Below are 17,750 nucleotides of genomic sequence, written 5' to 3'. Positions count from 1 at the left end.
CCATTAAGAAATAAGTTGAATTTGTAGTTAGCATTGGATGCATTGTAAACTTCACTCCACTCAACAACCTTACTATCTCTTAGGTTATTTCTGAATTAAACATAGAGCTAAGTTATATAATGTGACTAACTGTGCCTCATGATCTGACAATCAACTTACCATAAGATAGGCATCTGTCTCTCTAACTTCTGGTTGTTGAATGTGTACATTATCAGTGAGGGTGATTTTGCCTTCCTCTAACTTTTAAACTGACTTATCATACAATTTATAGGAGGACCTACAATCTGATTCAGATTCTGAACCATGGTGCAACTCAGGATTTTTCACATTAAGAAACAATGTCAGAGGTGAAAGAAGTCAAAAAATGTAGCACCATTTCTTATTATAAATTAAATTTGCTCTACAGAGTGCAATCTATTATTTGTGGATTTTAATCTTGTCCAAACTATTGACTCATGACATAATGACCATACTAACCCCAATGATTGCCATTTCAAGAAGTATTACTCTAGTAAGATAATGCAACAAATCAACTAACCAACTTTTACATCAGATATATGATTTTTGTGAGACATGCAGCAAACATAGTCCTACATTGCCTACAACTCATCCCACTCTGGGTGTTGACCACTCAATAACCCTGCTGTATGGTATTACCTTTGTTACCTTTACGCCTTCCAATACTTATATGCCACCTAGGACTTTCCATGATCATATTTAAAACACTCATTGACCTCTACCTATGTTCTGGAACATACATCTCAGGTGCTAGTGTTGGATTAAATCTGCTTCAGTACTATATAATTTATAACCATGTTAGTAGCCACATTATGAACACAGAATTCTGCCTATACCTGGCATCATAATATAAAATCTATTACTCACTAAACACATGTCATCAAAGAGAGTATTATATATTCAAAAACATATTTCATTATGGCAGACTTGGAAGTTTCTGAAGCTTTCCACAGAGAATACTAATTAACAAACTATTAGTACAGGCAAAATGAGTGCTATATCATGCTGGTGAAATTAATTAAGATTTTTATCATCCCTAATTGTTACAATACATATACAGTCAAATACTGCACATATCCACCATGAATTTTTTGTTGTAAAATTAATGTTTTTCATTCACCCATAGTATTCCATAAGCCACCATGAGTGTAATAACTACACTTACAAATAAGGATGGGCATAATATCAAAATCACTTCCATGAGTACACAGTTTAGAAGTTCCATGCAAAGTCTGAGTACACAGCCAGGGAGAGTCTGGTTAGGTCAGTTTCTCTAAGTAGTGTTGTCTATCAGATGCACATGCTGACCTCGATGTGATGGTGCCTTTGATGTTTGATTGTGGCGCTGCTTGGTGGCTGGACCTGAGCATCATGGGCTAATGCAGATGAGCTGAATCTTAATGAGATGAGCTGGAGCCTCATGTCCTGTTGTGGTAATAGCTGGTGAGATACCAGAGCGATTGGAGTGTGTGAGATGCTGTGCATCCATGTCCTCCAGGGGCACCACTGATGGGCACCCTCAGCACACCCAGATGCTTCCAGATTCCCACTGAAGGAGTGGGCCCAAAAATGGTCCTGGTGGTGACAGCTCTGATGGAGACGGATGCCCATGGGTGTGACAACAACCACTGGGAGCACCAATGCTAGAGCTGGATCCATGAAGACATCTGGGACCTCAGGGATAGGAGTACAAACTGGCTGGTACGGCATCTCCTGACCATCTGGCACCACCATTTACTCTTAAAGCTCATCCGCTCTCAGCCCCTAACGTTCAGGTGTAGGGCTGGAAAAAACACCAGATGAGGGTGAAGTAGGAAATATTGCACTCGGTGTAGGAGACGGGGGCAGAAACAAAGAAGGTGTCCTCATGGACAGAGGAGAAGGTTAGGACCCAGAGCTCTGGAGGGAGGAAGGCACGAGATTTGTGTGCGAGGCAGTGGATGTCAGTCTCCCACCAGCAGAATTGATTTCGATGACAGATCACCAGCTTGTTCTCCATCTGCAGGATGAAGATTCTCCAACCTTGTTAGTCATGGGCGACTGCTGAAATCCGGCACTCATAGCAACCAGAAGCACAAACCAACAACCCTTAGTGGGTACCCAGAGCATATTGCCATAATGAAAGCAGCCTAGGAGTCCACACCACAGGCAGCAGGATGCTCAACACTGTGCATGGCTGGTCCCCTTGCAACAGTTCAGTCAGCTCTTCTCACCAGTTGGAATGGGCCTGCAAGAAATGACAAAATGTCTGAGTCCATCTTCCGTTGGGGCACGCCCAATGTTCTTCTTTATCTGCATCTCAAAAGACTGTGTGAGGCATATTGCCTCCTTGTTCAGTTGAGGAAGGAAAGAGGACACTGTGACATGGTGGGTACCAAGTTACACAAAAATCTTGAAAAGTCTGTCATCAGGGTATGGGAGCAGCCTTCAATGGAGAAAATCCAGGTGGTGGCCTGCACTGAAATTCCACTGGCATAGAGCGGCAGTTCATGATGTATGGAACTGACAGTAGGCTTCTATGACTACCAATCAATAAGCGTCCAAAGAGGAACCTGCAAAATTTAGGTGGATGTGATCTCACGACTCTGAAGGCTCTAGCCAAAGAGAGCAAAACTGCAGTTGGGCTGTTTGGTGGCCTGCTTACTTATGACAAACAGCAAATAAAGGTTCGATCTCATGATTTATCGCCAGCCAATCAACATGCTAGTGAGCCAGCATTTTCGTCCTTGACACCCCCCTCCCTCCTCTCCCACAGTGACCATGATGCAGGATGCAAAAGATGTCTGTTGTGTACATAGTTCCGCATAGTCAGCGTGTACACAACTTTCTCACTAGAGCACGCCCCACTAAGCACAACAGCGCAGGCGCAGCACTCACCCATCTCCGCACTACACGATGGCACTGCCATAGAGATGGACCAAATTCTACTTCTGACGATCCGCATATTAATATCTAACGCAGCCAGTGAGATTGCTGCTAACGTAGTATCTTTTCTCCTCATGGATCACACTCATGCAGTGATACATGAACGTGCGAGGTATTATAACGACTGTACAGACCTCCGATTAGTGAGTCTGCATTAGTCTGTACCAGTCTATATGAGTTTTACATTTGTGTGTACCAGTCTATAGTCAAGTTTCAGTCTGCACCTAATAAGATTACCCTGTTCCTTTACATAGCCATGAAGGTAAATGTATAGACACTTTTGTCAAGTATCAGAGATATATGTGAGAATAAGATTAATGTATCAATACCAAAGGAACTTCAGATTGTCAATTGTAAATAGCATCCAGAACCAAGTTAAGTAATTTTTATGCTTGTTATTATTTTAATAAATGTGTGTGAAAATTAATCAAGTTCTGTTTAAAGTTGGTTACCGTCAATCTGCTACTATAAGCGTGCAAGTGGCATTTCTATCGTCTGAACTAACAGCAGAAGATAAACACGCCACGATAAGACCTCGAGACATATTGCTGACACTCGCCTACTTTGTTAGAGTGACAAGCTAAACAATCTGATGGTGTGTGTACTGAAGGTCTTACAGTGCGCACACCACAATGTCTCGCCTGAGGGATCCGGAGTGACTACTCATGGCACAGTGTGTTCTCTTGACAACAAAATTAAACCATCATCAAGAGTCAGTCTATGGCACAGCACAAAATAATTACAGATGGGACCCAATGCTCGAGCTGGCAGGCATTCCGGCCACCCCTGCAGAATATACTGTCATGCCTGGAGAAGAACAGGCTTGGAGCTGACTGCGAGACAAAGCAGGAGCCCATAATAGGGAACCGGTTCAGTGTCCCTTGAGCTTTGTCATTGAGTTTAACCAAAGGACTTCATCCTGATCAACCCATGGAAGGTGTGAGAGAGCACTAGCATTATAGTGGTGAGCAGTTGAACAGAAGTTAATTGGATAGCGATAATGACTGAGGAACAATGCCCACTGTTGAAGTGTATGGACCATTTTGTCTGGCAGACATGCCATAGGGCTAAAGAGACTGACTAAAGGACTATCAACAATAAATAGGTGAAACTTAACAGCATAGAGAAACACATGAAACTTCTTAACGGCATAGTTAATATCAAGTGTTTCCTTCTCAATGTAAGAGTCTTTCTTCTGTGCCACATTGAGCATCTTCAAGGCAAAAGCTATTGGCTGTTCTGAACCACCTACAATGCGGTGGGACAGTATGGCCAAAAGCCATACAGAGATGCATCTGTAGCCACAGCAACCTTTCAAACCAGCTCATATGTAGCGGCCACAGGGCACAATGAAGACTATCTTTCAAATTCTTAAATGCTTATTCACAAGTATGACATGGCTTTTTTGAGCAACTGATTTAGAGGATACGATACGCCATGGTATCTGCCCACTATTTAAATTTGTGGCAATATGAAACTATACCTAAAAGTACATGAAGCTCTTTCACATCAGCCCAACGAGGAAGGACCTCAACAGCTGCAGTACAACGTCTACCAAAAAAAAATTCCAGAACTTCAACCACAAGTTTTTTCTACACTTACCTTTTCCTTATTGAGTGTGGTGTTCTTCAAAACACTCTCCTCACAACTGAAGCACTGCTCCCAACACCGTTTCCACTTCTGGAAGTAGTCCTGTTATGCCTCTTGCAGAACATGAATTTTCTTTTATCTCATCTATTGTTGCAAATCTTTGTCCTTTCAATGTGATTTTCCACTTTGTAAATTAAAGAAAAGTATACAGGGGCCAAGTCTGGAGACCACAGACAGCATGGTGATTTCATTTTTTGTGTGATTGTCTCTCACCAACAGGGATGAATGTGCGGGTGCGTTATTGTAATGCAAAAGCAATGAATTGCCTCAACACATTTCAGGCCGCTACCTTCTTACATTTTCTCGCAGGCATTGCAACACATCCCAATAGTACTATCAATTAGCAGTTTGTCCCTGTAGCATGAATTCTTGATGAACTAATCCTTCTTCAAAGTCAAAGAAAACTATCAGCATGGCTTTGACATTTGACCTGAGCTGATGAACTCTTTTTATCTTGGAAAACCTTTCCTGACCAATTGTGAAGATTGAACCTTGGTCTCAAAATCATAATTGTAGACCCATGTCTCATCATCAGGTGTGATTCTCTTAACGAACACCTAGTTCTGATTTGCACAATCCAATAGCTCTCCACAGATTGCAAGGTGAAGGTCTTTCTGGCCTTGATGAGCTGTGGGACAAACTTGGCGGCAACACATTGCACTCCAAGATGCTGTCAGTCTCTTATTCTCATGCACAATTTCACTTATGTTTGTGACATGAGCATCATCGATAGACTTTTAAGGGCGTCCTGAATGAGGGGCACCTTTAACTTCTGTCCAGCCATTTTTAAACAATGTGAACCATTCATAACATCGAGTATGACTTAATCAAGCCTCACCATAGGCTCCCTGCATCAGATGGTGTGTCTCTGTAAAGGTTTTCCTCAGTTTCACACAACATATAATGCAGACATGTTGCTCCTCTAACTCTTCCTTCTCAAAATTGGCAAACTCTGCAACACAACGTTCTTCTCAATACCTAATAGCCATATAATAGCCATATAACAATGAAACTTCCAGAAGTTACACATTAAACAAAGGTGTGTACAGGGATGCCAACCACATTTTGCTCCAACACACCATTGGTGTGAAATTACAAATGTTCTGCAATTTTTGAACAGACTCCATATGACTGTTTGTCAGCTGGATCCCCCTATGGGAAATGACACGACCCACATATTCAACAGAGATTTGGAACAAATATGGCTCACCTAAATGGCACTTGAGACCCACATCAGACATGGTCAGATGCAGAAGCCATACGTTGTAGTGCTGGTACTTGGTGGTGCAACCTGTGAAAACAATGTCATCAAGGTAGTTGATACAACAGGAACACAATGTACAAGTTGCTCCAAAAATGTGGAGAAAGGGCCAGTGTGCTTGTAATTTCAAAATCTAACCAGTCATACCTGTAGAGACCATTTGGTGTGTTGACGACAAGGAGCTGTTGCAACTCTTCATCCAGTGGCAGTTGTAAATAAACCTCTGCCATATCCAGTTAGAAAAATACTGTCCCCCCTGCCAGTTTTGCCATGAGTTGTTCTGGGTGTGGAATGCAGTATGAGTCAGTCCCAGACTGTGCGTTAATCATCACCATGAAATTGCTGGAAAGATAGAGCTTGCCAGCTGGTTTCTTGATAACAGAGTTCAATGACATCCAAAGCAGTCAGCCTATTGAGTGCTTTCTTAACTTAATCATTAAGCGTGAGCAGTAGTGGCCTAATTTTGAGGGGGAGGGGGGGGGGGGGGGGACACAGTTCCATCACGGTTTTAAGAGAAAATCTGTGACCTTGCCTAACCCAGGCAGAGAAAGGACAAAATATTCCTTGCACAGTTAATCCACTTCTTGATAGAGCACATGGTAAGAAATGAGGCAGATCAAATCAGTGAGAGTGAATCTAAATGCTGTAAAAGCATCCAAGACAAACTAATTTTCCACAAATGCACTGTCCACCACAAGGAATATCTATGGGCAAACACCACCCTGAATGACATCTCTGCCAAAACCGTCCAAAAATAGGGATTTGTTACCAGTTGTAAATGAGAAAAAATCATGAAGTAGGAGACACCGCAGGGGAGACAAGGCACAGATATGAGTCAGAATTAAGAAGCGAAGTCACCCCAACTGTATCCACTTGAAACTGTAGGGGTGTCCATTCATATGCACATTTATGAGCAATTTGCCAGAAACAGTTTCAAGACCGTCACTTGTGAGGCTAACAACTTTAATGCCCATTGCCTGAGAGTTCAAATCCGCAGCCAGAGCTGACCGAGTGTGGTGTATCCCAACAACATTCTTCTTACAGTGACGGGAAGAAGCCCAACACTGAGGCTAACTAACCTAAGGACTTCACACACATCCATGCCCGAGGCAGGATTCGAACCTGCATCAGCCACCCTGCCCAGCGTTGACATCATCACTTTATCCAAAAACACACATGAATTATCAACTTCAAATGTCACCACTGATGTAGTAACTATACATACAAATAAATGCATGTACTGGATGATCAAAAAGTTTGTATAAATTTGTAAACTTAATAAATCACAGAATAATGTAGATAGAGAGGTAAAAACTGACACACATGATTGGAATGGCATGGTGTTTTATTAGGATAGCGCTCCACCCCATAGTGCTAGACGTGTGAAAGATCTCTTAAGCGTGTCATTTGGTGATGATCGTGTGCTCATGCTTGGCCTCCCAGGTCCCCAGACCTCAATCCATGCTATTATTGGCTTTGGGGTTATCTGCAGTCGCAAGTGTATCATGATTGACCGACATCTCTACAGAAGCTGAAAGACAACATCTGACGCCAATGCCTCACCATAACTCTGGACATAGTTTACAGTGCTGTTCACAACATTATTCCTTGACTACAGCTATTGTTGAGGAATGATGGTGGACATATTGAGCATTTCCTGTAAAGAACATCATCTTTGCTTTGTCTTACTTTGTTATGCTAATTATTGCTATTCTGATCAGATGAAGCGCCATCTGTTGGACATTTTTTGAACTTTTGTATTTTTTTGGTTCTAGTAAAACCCCATGTCATTCCAAGCATGTGTGCCAATTTGTACCTCTCTATCTACATTATTCCATGATTTATTCAGTTTTCAAATTTATACTGACTTTTTGATCACCCGGTATAATCAATTTAACTTTAGAAACATGCAGTTTCATAGACCTTGTTATATTTTTTATCATATAACTCCACATTAGCTGACAAAAATTAAGTGAATAGTCAACTATTTTATATTATAATTAGATGAAATACTATTTAGCACTTAGAAAGAATTTACGTAAATCAAAATTAACAGAAAACATCATGAGTATCTCTAGTCATTTAAAACAAGTCTTCAAATGATGGTTAATATTGTTACACTGGTCACAATATTCATGAGCAAAATGAAAGATTGCAGAAAAAATAAATGAAGGTAATAATAAATTAATTGAAAATATTAATTAGTAGAGCTTTTGCAACGTCAAAACACATCTTCCCACTACATTTCCAAGCAACTCAGTTGGTCACATTTGGTGCACTTATACAACTTTTTCCTTTACTTTGAGGTAAGATACTTCACTCAAATGCTACTCTTTTCTGTTCAATGACTTGGTATACCTCCAACATCATTCTCCTATATCTGAGATTCAGATCACTGAAGTTAAGCACTGTCAGGCTGGGCTAGTACTTGGATGGGTGACCATCTGGTCTGCCAAGCACTGTTGGCAAGCGAGGTGCACTCAACCCTTGTGAGGCAAACTGAGGAGCTACTTCATTGGGAAGTAGCAGCTCCAATCTCAGAAACTGACATACGGCTGGGAGAGCAATGTGCTGACCACATGCCCCTCCATATACGCATCCGGTGATGCCTAACTGCTGAGGATGACATGACTGCCAGTCGGTACCATTGGGCCTTCATGGCCTGTTTGGGAGGAGTTTAGTTTTTTTTAGTTTTATTCCTCCTTTCAAATTGTGTTGTTCAGGTGTTTTTCTTGTTCGAACAGACTCTGAGTCTCAATGTTTCCACTTGAAATTATCTTCATTATAAAAGACTGTTTACTATGACTAGTTATCTGTGGTACATGTCATAACAGGCTCTTCCTGCAATAAAGCATTTTGTTCAGTACTATCATTCTTTGTTTCATGGTGACCATCAGCTACCTTAAAATCAGAATCAGCATCAGGCATCAGAAACATCAAAAATTTTGCTGTAATTCCCATTGTACTCATCATTTATTTTACATAATTGCTCTTGTGCCCTAGCTTCAAAGTTCAGATCAACTGGTGAGATATTCCTCTTATTCAGTTCATGCTACAGTTGAAAAGAAACATAAATTCATGCATATAATAAAATGGTATAAAATAAGAAAATCTGAAAAATCAATTGAAGGAAAAACATGGACATATCAAAAAAAGTTTTGCATCACCTCAGTTCTGAGAGTTCCGTAACTTGTACAGAACACTGGAACAGAGATCAACACAAACATCATTTTAACCTTTTTTATTGCTCATGAAAACCACACATTGCATTTTGTACCACCATACAGTGAGACCTTCAGAGGTGGTGGTCCAGATTGCTGTACACATTGGTGCCTCTAATACTCACTAGCATGTCCCCTTGCACTGATGCATGCCTATATTCATTGTGGCATACTATCCACAAGTTCATCAAGGCACTGTTGGTTCACATTGCCCCACTCCTCATCAGCGATTCAGTGTAGATCCCTCAGTGTGATTGGTGGGTCACATCATCCATATTTTACAGTCCTTTTCAATCTGTCCCAGGCATCTTCAATAGGGTCCATGTCTAGAGAACATGCTCGCCACTCTAGTTGGACGACGTTGTTATCCTGAAGGAAGTCATTCATAAAATGTGCATGAAGGGAGTGCAAATTGTCATCCATGAAGATGAATGCCTCACCAATATGCTGCCAATATCATTGCACAATCCGTTGGAGGATGGCATTCACGTACTGTACAGCCATTATGGAGCATTCCATGACCACCAATGATGTACATCGGCCCCACACAATGCAACCCCAAAACAGCAGTGAACGTCCACCTTGCTGTGCTTGCTGAACTTTGTGTCTGAGGCGTTCAGCCTGACTGGGTTGCCTCTAAACACGTCTCCGATGATTGTCTGGTCAGAGGCAAATGCGACACTCATCAGTGAAGAGAACGTGATGCCAATCCTAAGTGGTCCATTCAGCATGTTGTTGGACCCATCTGTACCATGCTGCATAGTGTCGTGGTTGCAAAGATGGACCTCACATGGACATCAGGAGTGAAGTTGCACATCACGCAGCCTAATGCACACAGTTTGAGTCGCAACATGACGTCCTGTGGCTGCACGAAAAGCATTATTCAAAGTGGTGGCATTGCTGTCAGAGTTCCTCCAAGCCATAATCCATAGGTAGCGGTTATCCATTGCAGTAGTAGCCTTTGGGTGGCCTGAGCATAGCATGTCATCGACAGTTCTTTCTCTCTATCTCCTCCATGTCCGAAAAACGTCACTTTGGTTCACTCCAAGATATCTGGACACTTCCCTTGTTGAGAGCCCTTCCTGGCACAAAGTAAAAATGCAGACACAATCAAACTGTGGTATTGCCGTCTTGGCATGGTTGAACTACAGACAACACAAGCCGTGTACCTCCTTCCTGATGGAGTGACTGGAACTGATCAGCTGTCGGACCCCAACTTTCTAATAGGCACTGCTCATGCATGGTTGTTTACATCTTTGGGCAGGTTTAGTGACATCTCCAAACAGTCAAAGGGACTGTGTCTGTGATACTATATCCACAGTCAACGTCTGTCTTAAGGAGTTCTGGGAACTGGGGCGATGCAAAACTTTTTTTGATGTGTGTATAACACTTAGGAACATGTAGCTATCGAACTTTACCTCATTATTTCATACAATGTGAAACATGCAGTCAGCCAGGGAACCAATTTCATGCCCATTTCTAAATAACACAGTTTATCATTAGACTGACAAAGTCAATACGATTGTTGAATGCTGATTTACACGCAGCAAGTATCAAAACAAAGACACTGAAAAAGAGAGGCTGTGGTATTTTGCAGTACTACCACAATCGGGGCTTAAAATGAATAATGGGTCTGAGAGACCAATGTTTCAGGTTAAGGAATATAGAAAACACAGTTGGGAAGTTCCATACAAGTCCAAGAACAATGCCAGGCTGAGTTCAATTAGATACTGAGAGACCCGAGAGCACGGTCAAGTGATCACGTGAACAAATTCGGAACCTTTGCCTTTCATGGGCAAGTTTGGAAGGTAGGAGATGAGGAACTGGCAGAATTGAAGCTGTGAAGGTGGGTTGTGAGTTGTGCTTGGGTAGCTCAGTTGGTAGAGCACTTGCCCATGAAAGGCAAAGGTCCCGAGTTCGAGCCTTGGTCCGGCACACAGTTTTAATCTGCCAAGAAGTTTCATGATATATCAAGTTGCAAACAGGCACAACTAAAAGATACTTATACATTAGCTTTTGGCCACAGCCAATTGGCAGTCCAATCCGAGCCGCTGGAGACAACAGTTACACGTGCGTGAGGCATGCTTGCTTGTATGAATGAATACGTGTGTGTGTGTGTGTGTGTGTGTGTGTGTGTGTGTGTGTGTGTGTGTGTGTGTGTGTGTGTGTGTGCGTGTGTGTGTGTGTGTGGTGTGTGTGCGTTTCCTTTTCTGATGAAGGCTGTGGCTAAAAGCTAATGTGTTGGTTCCTTTTAGTTGCACTCATCTGCAGCTTAATGTGTCATCTTCAGAGCAATTAGCAATCTACATTTTCCTTGCATTATTGATATTCCAACCTGGAGATTCCATTGTTTGATTTAGTAAACAGTACTTTATATAAAATTTTTTCCCAACTGTGCCTCAGGAATAGCATACCAAAGTACTTACTATTATTTATTTGACACCTTGTACATAACATCTACTTCTCCTGTTACCAAATTATGTATATTTATTCCCCTCGTTTCATAACAGTTAAAAGCAGTTATAACTCCACATCACTCACATTAACATTTCACAAAATACAACACGTTACTTTCAGTATACTCACGCTTAGTAGATCTGCAGAAGGATTATTAATCAAAGGCTTAATTTTTAAAAATGTTTCTTAGTGGCAGTAATATTTGATAAAAGCCTTATTGAGTCTGTGTGTTTAACCTGTTTGTTCTCAGTGACCACTACATTTGATAAACACATTCCTATACCAGTTCACTGGCAAAACCAATAAAGATACCTCATATGAGAATGGACACAGACTTGAGTGTGAATATTTTTAGTTGAAAATGAGATGGAACGGATCCCCCATGGTACACAAAAAAGGTCCGAACGCTGTTCCAGAGGCAACGGAAAAAGCATGCGAAGTTCAGAAGAACGCGAAATCCTGAAGATGGGCTAAAATTTACAGACGGGCGAAATTTGGCACGGACTTCGATGCAAGGTGCCTTTAATAGGTTCCACAACGAAACATTGTCTTGAAATTTGGTAGAAAATCCGAAGAAATTCTGGTCGTATGTAAAGTACACAAGCGGCAAGACGCAGTCAATATCTTCGCTGTGCAGTGCCGATGGTACTGGTACCGACGACTGTGCCGCATAAGCGGAGTTATTGAACGCAGTTTTCCGAAATACCTTCACCAGGGAAGACGAATGGAATATTCCAGAATTTGAAACACGAACATCTGCTAGCATGAGTTTCTTAGAAGTAGATACCTTAGGGGTTGTGAAGCAACTCAAATCGCTTGATACGAGCAAGTCTTCAGGTCCAGATTGTATACCGATTAGGTTCTTTCAGATTACACTTATATTATAGCTCCCTACTTAGCATTCATATACAACAGCTCGCTCACCAATAGATCTGTACCTACAGGTTGGAAAATTGTGTAGGTCGTACCAGTGTTTAAGAAGGGTAGTAGGAGTAATCCATTTAACTACAGACCTATATCATTGACGTCGGTTTGCAGTAGGGTTTTGGAGCATATACTGTATTCAAACATTATGAATCACCTTGAAGGGAATGATCTATTGACACGTAATCAGCATGGGTTCAGAAAACATCGCTCTTGTGCAACGCGGCTAGCTCTTTATTCGCACGAAGTAATGGCCGCTATCGACAGGGGATCTCAAGTTGATTCCATATTTCTAGAAAGCTTTTGACACTGTTCCTCACAAGCGACTTCTAATCATGCTGCGGACCTATGGGGTATTGTCTCAGTTGTGCGATTGGATTCGTAATTTCCTGTCAGGAAGGTCGCAGTTCGTAGTAATAGACGGCAAATCATCGAGTAAAACTGAAGTGATATCAGGTGTTCCCCAGGGAAGCGTCCTGGGACCTCTACTGTTCCTGATCTATATAAATGACCTGGGTGACAATCTGAGCAGTTCTCTTAGATTGTTCGCAGATGATGCTGTAATTTACCGTCTAGTAAGGTCATCCGAAGACCAGTATCAGTTGCAAAGCGATTTAGAAAAGATTGCTGTATGGTGTGTCAGGTGGCAGTTGACGCTAAATAACGAAAAGTGTGAGATGATCCACATGTGTTCCAAAAGAAATCCGGTGGAATTCGATTACTCGATAAATAGTACAATTCTCAAGGCTGTCAATTCAACTAAGTAGCTGGGTGTTAAAATTACGAACAACTTCAGTTGGAAGGACCACGTAGATAATATTGTGGGGAAGGTGAGCCAAAGGTTGCGTTTCATTGGCAGGACACTTAGAAGATGTAACAAGTCCACTAAAGAGACAGCTTACACTACACTCGTTTGTCCTCTGTTCGAATATTGCTGCGTGGTGTGGGATCCTTACCAGGTGGGATTGACGGAGGACATCGAAAGGGTGCAAAAAAGGGCAGCTCGTTTTGTATTATCACGTAATAGGGGACAGAGTGTGGCAGATATGATACACGACTTGGGATGGAAGTCATTACAGCAAAGACGTTTTTCATCACGGCGAGACCTTTTTACTAAATTTCAGTCACCAACTTTCTCTTCCGAATGCGAAAATATTTTGTTGAGCCCAACCTACATAAGTAGGAATGATCATCAAAATAAAATAAGAGAAATCAGAGCTCGAATAGAAAGTTTTAGGTGTTCGTTTTTCCCGCGTGCTGTTCGGGAGTGAAATAGTAGAGAGATAGTATGATTGCGGTTCGATGAACCCTCTGCCAAGCACTTAAATGTGAATTGCAGAGTAGTCATGTAGATGTAGTTGTATGATTATTTATGAAAAATATATCCTTGCTGAGAATAACAAACTACAAATAAGTCTTTCTTCTTTCCCTACGCAAATCATTTGTGAGTAAAGGACACAACTCACTGAATAGTGGAAACATTGAGTCATTCACAAGAACACAAAAAAGAATGAAAACACACACTCAAACACAAACACACCTGTGCTATTTGTATTTACTGTAATACTCGTGGTCACTTATAGTATTCTTTACACCAATTTTAAATTTTGTTAATCTATAATGAAAATCTGTTGAAATCTTTCAATAACTTTTGTACTTTTATTGCCATTGGAGCATTTGTATCTTCTTTTCCAGTAGGATGCTTTTAAAACTAATGACAGTGAAATATATTTTCAACATATTCTGATATATAGCCCACAATAATCAGATTATGTGTGACACATTAAATTTGTTTGCCGAACTGGGTTTTAAACCGTTATGAGTAATTACTTACACTAAGCACAAATAAGGGACTGTCTCAAAGTGTCTGTTTCTTACACTTCCTCCCCTTTCCTTCCAAATTCTACAAAGATTTTCCCATGGTGCTGTGACAATACCACATTTGCTTGAAAGTTATAGTAGGAAAGCTCAGACAGAATGTAAATACTTTAGGAATAAATGAGACAACTCACTGAAAATCAGAAGCACTGAATCATTGACAGGGACATACAAAAAACCATACAGCTTTCAGAATAAGTCCTTCCTCAAGCTGGAATACCTGTCCTCCCACAACAGGAGTTCGTGTGGGGATGGTGGTGGTAGGAGTAGGGGAGGGGGGGATGCATGCATGCGTACATGTGTCTGTGTACTCAAGAAATAATTTATTTCAAAAGCTAGCAAGTTTTCTTCCTTTTTATGTCCCTGTTAGTGACTCAATGCTTTTGCTTTTCAGTGAGTGGTCTCCTTTACTCCTAAAGTATTTACATGTGTGTGAAAGGATATAGTAGGGAATCTGCTTTATCCAAATCCTCAGAATACTTTCTGAAAAAGAAATCTTTTGCCATGAGCAAAATATATGTTGCATTGATCACATGTACAAAGTTAAAAGTGTGCTGGACAATGTTTCAGACATGAATCTCTGCCTCTTTCTGGCAGAAGGATTTCTTTCTCTATAATAATTTGTTTTATGTTTTCTTCTACCTCTCTCTCTCTCTCTCTTATATATGAGCCTATGTACAACCCACATTATATCCATAGGTAAGTATGTCTGTCATTATTCTTATTACTCAGTACTACTTAATTTAAACAAAAGTTCCACATATCTGACACTAATTGCATCCATAATCGGATCATCACTGCTGGTTTCATATGTTTCAGGTTTATGTCAGTGATGGTGCCTGGCATACACTCATAGCCTACAGAAGACAAAGACATGGCTTCCTTCAAGTCGATGATGAGAATCCTATCAGAGCACTGGCACTCTCTGGGCCTGTGAGGCTTCACTCGAATGGATGGCTTTGGCTAGGTCTGTAGAAGCAAACCTTTCTTGTGAATCACACACTTATCTTTTTGGCAACATTCTACTAAAATCTGTAGTAAACAGATTAAAATTTAGCACTCACTGTATACTTTACAATTTATGGACTTAAAAACTCATGAAACTGAGGATAGTCTTCATTATTTGTGCACTCTCTTTGAAGAGAGTACTTAGATCAAAAATGACAAACATAGTAAATGCAACAATAGATAATACAGAATTTGGATACTTGCTGCTTTTATAGGCTGCAACATTTTACTTCTGAAGTAATAATTTCAGATTCAGAAGTGTGCGATTTTAGGTTTCTGTCAAATTTTTGCTAAGTGAGAACTTTTAATTCTTCAACAAACTTGTTAATTTTGATTTATTAAATCTGTGCCTTGGGAGTTATTTGCCTGTTGAATGGTTTCACAGAAAATGATGCAGACTGCAATGAATACCCAAATTGTAATACAGTTCATTACCTTTACTTTATTGTAAACCAATCAATATTTTAGTCATGTCAAATTCTGATGATAAATGTAATACACCAAGCCACACAGATTTGAAGAATTAGTCAGTAAGTTTAATGTCTCATCATATGCACATCTACTGAAATTGAGCACTATGAGTTGGTCCACAGTTAAAAAATTTATATCAATTACAAGCTTAAGAATAGATGATAGTGCTTTGCTTGAAAGGAACACATGGTCATTAATTAATCCTATTTAAAACAGGTGGTGCTCCAGTCCTACCTTCTGGCTTGCCTACTGCATACTACACTGGATTTCAGGGCTGCATACAGAAAGTTAAAATTTCAAAGAAAGAATTTGACTTGATACAGCACACCAGACACCAGAAGACAGTGACAGAATACTGCCACGAAAATGATGTATGAACTACATGAGTGAAAAAGAAGAATGAAAAGACATCTGAAGTGAAGAAACCAAGGAAAACAAAAGAAAATGAAAATACCTTGAGTGTTAAATCATTTGTACCACACAGAGAAGGAAATTACGAAATACCAGCTCAAAGAGTCTTTTATTTTGTTTTGTGTTGTTTTGTAATAAGTGAATCTCTTAACACAATAAGACAAATTTCATACATTTTAGTATGAATATGAAGCAACCACAGAAGTGATATCTTAGTTTTTTATGTGACAGTTTTTGAAGCCAGTGTGCAACTGACAGTTTATATATTTATGAGATCTGGTTATTTCATTGCTTACTATCTGTAACATAATCAGACTGGTTTTGACTCTCCAGCAATAAGAGGACATTTAAGGATACTCCTAACAAATTAATAATTAACTGAAGTTATGGTGCTTTTCTGTTTGTTTGACAGAGATTTACTGCCATGCAACTGTGTCTAAATCAGGGTCACAGTCTTGACTGATACATTTTATGTCATATTTTTTTAAAAATAAAATGGATGAATTTGATGGTAACAGTCCATAAGTCTTTAAGAAAGAGTGCTATTTGTTTTGTAGTAAAATGGAAATGTGTGACAGATGCTAAAATTATATATACATATACATATTCCAAGTTATATTTTACAATATACAGAATGAAAATTGTGAATTTTAAAGGTTCATTTCTATTTTGATCACATGACTTTTGGATGTCCAATGCTTGAGACATTTAATTACATCACCTCAAATATGAAAACTACTGAATAGTACTGTACAAGTCTTCTGCCAAAAAGTACAGTATTATTGCCAGGACAACTTATTACATTTACTGTTTCCAGTATTTATACAATTATTAACAGGTCTGCATTACTCATCAGCCATGCATGGAAAGACTGCATCAATTTTAAAACATTAATAAATTACAATACAAATAAAATGTGACATTACAACTTTTTTAAACAAATTAGACATTTTAATGTAGAATAAATTTTTGATCGACATACATTTCATTAAAAGATTTGTGGAAATGACAATCCACAACGAATTGGGAACTGTATTAGCAACACATACTACATTAATTTACGAAAAGAATACATATGACACATGATAGAAGATACATGGAACAGATCAGAGCAAGAACATGATAGTGGGAAAAACAGAATACACTAGAAACCTGGCAGTAAGGAAAACAAAAGACTATTATGTAAACTGAGGGTGGATGAGGGAGAAAAAGGAAAGGAAAATGAAGGACCTGTTGGTGTCATCTGCATCAGAACTTTATGCAGAATCAGCAGCAATGAGAGAAAATGTGTGCTTGACCAGGATTCAAACTCAGGCACTGTTGCTTTCTAGGCAGTTGTGTTAACCACTGCATAATCCAGACACTGTGTTTATTGCAATTGCACAGACCATCTCAGCACACCTCCAGGGCAACCCACGTTCCCACCTAGTACCATCTGTCTGCAGTTCCTATCCATGTACTACATGCTCACTACTGTGAGATTCTCACAAGAGGTCAAATGTAATATTGCATCTGCACTAAAAGGA

General features: G+C 40.1%; 1 protein-coding gene across 1 annotated transcript in view; it reads left to right on the top strand.

The window, feature by feature from the left end:
* The window catches only part of LOC126336002 (agrin-like), a 1,245,461-nt gene extending 1,228,506 nt beyond the window's left edge, over positions 1–16,955 (top strand). The window contains exons 27-28 of the mRNA XM_049999480.1: positions 15,154–15,301; positions 16,030–16,955. Coding sequence (XP_049855437.1) covers positions 15,154–15,301; positions 16,030–16,190 — 309 coding nt within the window. The 3' untranslated portion in view covers positions 16,191–16,955. The remainder of the gene's footprint in view (positions 1–15,153; positions 15,302–16,029) is intronic.
* The last annotated feature ends 795 nt before the right edge of the window (positions 16,956–17,750 follow it).

The sequence above is a fragment of the Schistocerca gregaria genome, chromosome 2, assembly GCF_023897955.1.
Source record: "Schistocerca gregaria isolate iqSchGreg1 chromosome 2, iqSchGreg1.2, whole genome shotgun sequence".
Lineage (NCBI taxonomy): Eukaryota > Metazoa > Arthropoda > Insecta > Orthoptera > Acrididae > Schistocerca > Schistocerca gregaria.
The sequence above is the reverse complement of the archived record's forward strand: the minus strand, read 5'-3'. Positions and strand labels throughout refer to the sequence as shown.